Genomic DNA, 6,178 nt, shown 5'->3' with positions numbered 1-6,178 from the left:
CTTAAAAAAATTGGTGTGCTTATCAATGCAGAGATGCTTCTAACACTGTGTGGAGTAAGTTGAGTATAAGTAGCTACAGACAGGGGTCCCTCAGGAGCTGTCGAATGCCGAGACACTATGATTACTATATTACTGATCAGAGCATGAGTCATCTTCACAGGTCAGGTTGCCTGTTGTCAGGTTAGCTGGGAAAGTGCCACACTGGGTGTACATGTAACACAGGGTTCCTCTCTTAGATAGGCTTTTCTCCGTTCAACTAGAAAGAGGCCTGAAAAGTGTTCGAACTCTTTATCACTAACTGCTGTTTGAAAAGTGCTGGCATCTCCCCAGTACATGTCCAAAGGTGTCAGATTCTAACCTGCTGCCAAAGCAAACTACAAACATGAACACACAGTTCTTATTTCCTTAAAAACAAAACAAAAAAGCCTCACACAAACCACAAAACAACCAAATTTTATTTAGCTTAACAGTTTCTCTGAAAAAAAGAAAAATATCAAAAGAAATTCTAAGACATATGCACATGTAATACCCCCTCCCCCCCCAAACCCCTGCAATAATCTAAGAGAAGAAAGGACAACGTTCTCTTCAATGGAGAATATTATCTTCGCTTCTGGAAGATGTTCCCACGTCCCATCCCACGTCCTCTCCCTCGTGCGGCCACTGAAACAAAAGAAGAGGAGAGGTCAGGGGGGCTGGGATGCTCACAACAGCACCAGCTGAAGCCTGGGCATCAGTCTGGAAGAGGCCTGGAAGGTTGCCTGGACCAAATCATGCGGTGAGAAGGAAGAGGAGTGGAAGTTGGTGCTGATAACTGGTGTCACGGTGGGAGGTAGCGCCGACAGCACAGCAGTGTGAATAATACCACAGAAATGACAAATTCTCAGAGCTATTACCGATGTATTCAATTCAGTTTGTGTGGATAAGAGGAAGGGCCATGGCATGTGACTATATACAGGACATAAGATAATCTCAAATGTTGTTCCTTGCGTACTATCACTACTTTGTTTTTTTAGACAAGATCTGTCACTGGCCTGGACCTTGCCAAGTAGAATAGACTGGCTGGCTAGGAAGCCCAGGATTCTATCTTGGTCTTGTCGGTACTAGAATTACAAGCAGGTTCTACCACACATAGACTGACCTCAGGTACACACACTGTGTGATAAGCTTGTTACCCACTGAGCTTACCAACCTGGTTCTTAATTCAGTTTTGAAACTCTGAAATACAGACACCTAAGTGCTAGCATAGCATCTGTTAATTATGACTACTATTCTGGGTATTATTCTTTTGAGTTTTTCTGCATGAAAGAAATGCTTAATAACAAAAACAAAATAGCACTACCCATAAAGATGCACAAGACGTCCACTCTAGGACCCAATGTACCTAGGAGAAGCTCTATAGGTCACTCGGGAAATTCTGTGGACTGACAAAACGAATCTCATTCTTCTCTGTTCTTTCAGAGACTGACGGGAACCTCCACAACACTTGCTGATAAGAGACGGGAGCAAGGGGCTGGGAAAAGCACAGGTGGCTCAGGGCTGTGTGCAATCAGTGGGCCTGGGCTAACTCACTGCCTGAAGTGCACAGTAATGTGACTGGTTAAGATGGACAGTTAGCCTCACCATGACAGCAAGAGCAGCCCTCTCTGAGGCAAAGGTAACACTTTCTCTTTTTAGCATTTTATTTGTTTGTGGTGTGTGTTTGTGTGTGTGTGGTGTGTACGTAGAGGTCAGAGGACAACTTCTGTCAGGCTTGTGTGACAACCGCCTTTAACACCAAGCCAACACTGGTCAAAGATTTTATCAACTTTTTTTAGAAGTCTTAAGACAAAAGAAACCAACCAATCAACCAATCCCCACCCCCAACCCCTAAACTATTTTGTCTTTAAGCACAGAACCTACCTCCCATATAAAACATTAACATATGCTGCTGTGGAGGACCCGGGCTTTTCACACCCTGAGATCTTTTTTCCAACACCAATGCAATTGCTTAGGACTATGCTTTTGTGCCTAACAATGTGGCAGAATTTTTCAGAGACTCAAATGCAAGCCATAATTAGGCTAGCCTCCAAGAGCAGCTAATAAGTATCTGGGGGACAGTGTGGTCATAACTGCTGGCATGTGTCAAAGGAGGGATTTACTGTCAAGTTTAAGAAAATGTGAGGGGCTGGAGAGATGGCTCAGTGGTTAAGAGCACTGCTCTTCCAAAGGTCCTGAGTTCAATTCTCAGCAACCACATGGTGGCTCACAACCATCTGTAATTGGACCAGATGTCCTCTTCTGGTGTGTCTGAAGACAGCGACAGTGTACTCATACAAATAAAGTAAATAGAATCTTAAAAAAATATATATGTAAAATACAAAGGAAAGTGTGAAACAAGGGGTGGCAAGACAGTTCAGCAAGCAAAGGCACGTGTTGCCAATCCTGCCAACCTATGCTCAAGCCCTGCAATTTGGCAAGTTGTCCTCTGATCTCCACATCTGCCCCTAGCCCCAAATAAGCTAATTCACAGTTTTAGAGAATAAACAAAAATTAACAAGATGGTGCTAATTAGAGGGCTGGGGTGCTGCTCAGCTCATAAAATACCTGCCTGTTGAGACCCCATGCTCATCCATAAACCAGGTGGGTCTGCACAAGCTCTTGGGAGGTAGAGACAAGAGCGCTAGAAGGTCAAGGTTGTTCCAGCCTGGGTACCTGAAGCTCAAATCTGTCTGGAACATGTGCAGGTATTAGAAGACAGCATGTCGTCTCTGTGCTGCTGCTGCACAACATTACTTCCCAGACACTACACGGCTGTCTGCACCATGAGATCACAGCAGCCGTGGGAAGGCAGAGCAGACCCTCACCTCCCTGATACACTCTCCTACCCTCACGGCTGCTGTCTTGGGAGGCGGTAAGTACAGAGAAAGTGGATGGCTGACTGACGGGCTCCAGTGAAGCCACAAAATCCACCATGCTCCTGAGCAACCCTAATAGCTCACTGGTTTATCAAGACAGACCTGAGTGCAGTTGTGTCTTCACTTGTTACCCTTTCTGTCTTGGGTGAATAGGAAAAAAGTGTGTGTGTGTATGTGCATGCGCATGTCTTTTGTGTGTGTCACACATAGTTCTGGGAATGCTACTGAACATTTTCAGGCATTAATCCATATCCTCACTAGACCAGAGCAAGTTGCCCAGTCTTCTTGGATAGAATTTCTGAAAAGGAGGGACCTTCACTATAGATTGTATGACTTAGACAGTGTTCTCTCTGGTTGTCCCTCCAAAGTCTTGCTATATATATGTAGCTCAGGCTGGCCTCCAATTCACTGTATTCTTTCTGTCTCAGCCTCTTAAGTGTTGGAATTATAGGTGTGAGCCATCATACCTTGCTTGAGATTTTGGATTTTACACTAAACTCTGTGTTAGGATCAAGTAAGACAAGAAAGGTAACAGGGAAAGGCCCCATTATCAATGATTTCTCAATCCTGGGGACAGATCAGGACAGGGTACAGCAGCAAGTCAGATTCACTTGTCCCCATGCAATAAAAGAAACAAGGTTAGTAGTAATTCTAAAGCCAGCCGAGGGTACCTACCTTGGGCCTTCAGGATAGCAGCTTTTCCTCTGCCAGCCCCTGAGCCTTGGTTTTTATTTTTCATGCTCTTTAACATGGGTGCATTTTTCAGCATGTCAGGCAAAATCAGAAATCGGATCTTGCTGCCACGTATATATACCTGTTCCAGCTGTGCCACTCGACCATCTCTGTATGTGACTGTGATGTTGGACATCTGGAAGGGAATCAGCAGTTTATTTGTAAGATCAAAGCATTGGAGCACAGAAAGCCAGAGAGCCTTAACTGGATTAAGTTTAGAAATCCAGAGGCCTGACACCAGCATCAAGAAAAGAAGCAGACAATGCGGGTGAACTACCCTAGCAATGGCTGGAGCTTTCTGTACGCATCAGGGACTGTACACCTCACAGAAACGGCAGGCGGAAGTATGAGTTCTTCCATTTTTACAGATTACGATCAAACACAACTCACATCAGACCACTGACATGCTGCAACTCCAAGTTCAGATGCAGAGCCCCAGCTTACATCCACCTGGGCCAGGCTGTGAGTGACGGGTGATAAAGCCTTCCTTAGTCCATGTCTAAAGTGCAGCCTCATGGACCTGCTGGCACTCCAGCTAGAAAGGCATCTTCAGGGTCATACATAACGCAGCAGACATAGTTCTGACTCAGCATACATTGGGAAGGCGGGTGACTAGACTAGGACCGAGAAGTAACATGGTAGAGCCTTCTCCCAGCCTGCACAAGGAGAGGAAAACCCAAGCAGGAGCTTTCAGCACGCGTGGACTGAAGCAACACATCTGGACAGTACTGAGGACACTTCAGAGAGCGGGCAGACCACTCAAGTGTGTGGGTGGAGAAATGCCTAACAGGGCTAAGGCAGTATTTTGGGAAGACAAATGTGCCAACCTGAGTAAGCGTAGAATGAAGGGAAGGAGGAATCTGAGCCCAGTCAGGAGATCTACAGTGAACAGGAAAGTGACATAAACTTGCCAGCACCAAATCCACTACATGCCACTTTTACCACAACTGCTTAATTGCCTTCCTGTGGGCACAAAGGACTAGGCTTTATCTAAAGTGGGTGAACCATGCTGCAAAGATGTGCAGCTCCCAGATTTCTTTCTTATAAAATTTAAATCATGTATACTGTTACTGTACATTGGATATATTTCCCTACCCACTTCCCCTCCCCTTTTTAATTGCCTCTTCTCCCCACTGTTAGCCCCTTACCGCCAACAAACAACTCAACTTCTACTTTCATTTTCTATATACATACATCATTTTATGTGAGTATAAAATCTAGGAACTACAAATGAGAGGAAACAGCTATCTTTCTAAGACTGGTTTAATCTGCTTACAGAGCATCTTCAGGAGCACTGTCTCCCAGGACTGGCTTCTGTGCTGCCGCCTTACCCTTTGCTCCTTCTGAAGGGCCAGGTGGTTTCTGGTTGAACACCAATGTGAAAACCAAAACCAAAATCCATCAAAGCTCTGAGGCTGTCCCACTGTATCTGTGCAACAGGAATCATTTCTAGGATTGCAAACCACTGTTCCTGTTCTATATTCAAGGGCAAGAGGGCCCCGGTTTCCCACCAACCAGCTGTAGGCTTCCTATTGTCAGTTCCTTAAAATCTCAGTTTCTAAGTCCTTGCCACAGTCCCCTAGACAAGTATCAGGACCTCTGCTACCACAAATAAGTAGTTATGGGTTAGCTTACCCAACTGAAAAACCCAGATTCCACTCAACCCCCTCAATTCCAGGCGACTTTGTGACTCCACAGACGACACTGAAGTGGCTTAAGGATCTTCAGTGAGACCTGGGTTTGCCACCCTCCAGGTTTAACCCTGAACACATCTTCAGAATTTTTTGAGTCTCAGTTCCCCTACTAGAGAAAACACAATATAACACCCACCAGTGTTTCCTGAGCATGAATACAGACAGCAGGTACTGCCCCAAATGGCTGATTTTACTCCATGAAACCCTACAGGAGACACAGCCTGTGAGATGCAGATCTGTTCTTGAAGGTCCATGCCTTTACTCACTCCATCCTCCTGCACAAGGTCACACTGCCTTCATGTGTTTTGTGAGTTCAAACCCAGGTCTATCTGGCTGTCTGACTCTGTACTACTCCCTACCTTGAAGTGGAACAGACTATTTTCCTGGAGCTGTTAAAAACCACAATTAAACGAGGCAAAGCATGTCTAAATGGTGTCTCCACTACCTTACATATAACAAACCCAGTAATGTCTATTTTTGAGATGTATAGTCATTAAGCCCCATCTTCCTCCCCACTCAGCATCTCTCCACTGTGCCTTGAAATCGCCACAAGGCTGTCATACAGATCCAACAAGACTTAAACTCGGTGCTTCTGCCAATGTCCTATGATGGGTTCTCAATGTCATCTGACAAATATTCCAGCACCAAACTGTTATTGTTCTAATGCATCCCTGTCCTGCTACTGGACAAATGGTAACACAGTCCCAGGGAAGGCCCACTGCAGTATGTTTATCTTAATTACATTTAAAATACTTAAAAATTTATTTAAGAGCCGGGCGTGGTGGCGCACGCCTTTAATCCCAGCACTCGGGAGGCAGAGGCAGGCGGATTTCTGAGTTCGAGGCCAGCCTGGTCTAC

The 6,178-nt window shown here is 45.3% G+C and overlaps 1 protein-coding gene across 1 annotated transcript in view; it reads right to left on the bottom strand.

Annotated features, from left to right (window-relative positions):
• Positions 1 to 434: 434 nt before the first annotated feature.
• The window catches only part of Snrpd3 (small nuclear ribonucleoprotein D3 polypeptide), a 17,675-nt gene continuing 11,931 nt past the window's right edge, over positions 435 to 6,178 (bottom strand). Inside the window, exons 3-4 of the mRNA XM_021173808.2 lie at positions 3,570 to 3,762; positions 435 to 660 (exon numbers count right to left, since the gene is read on the bottom strand). Of these exons, the coding sequence (XP_021029467.1) occupies positions 599 to 660; positions 3,570 to 3,762 (255 nt within the window). The 3' untranslated portion in view covers positions 435 to 598. The remainder of the gene's footprint in view (positions 661 to 3,569; positions 3,763 to 6,178) is intronic.

Source organism: Mus caroli, chromosome 10 (assembly GCF_900094665.2).
Source record: "Mus caroli chromosome 10, CAROLI_EIJ_v1.1, whole genome shotgun sequence".
Taxonomy (NCBI): domain Eukaryota; kingdom Metazoa; phylum Chordata; class Mammalia; order Rodentia; family Muridae; genus Mus; species Mus caroli.
This window is presented reverse-complemented; position numbering and strand designations above follow the sequence as displayed.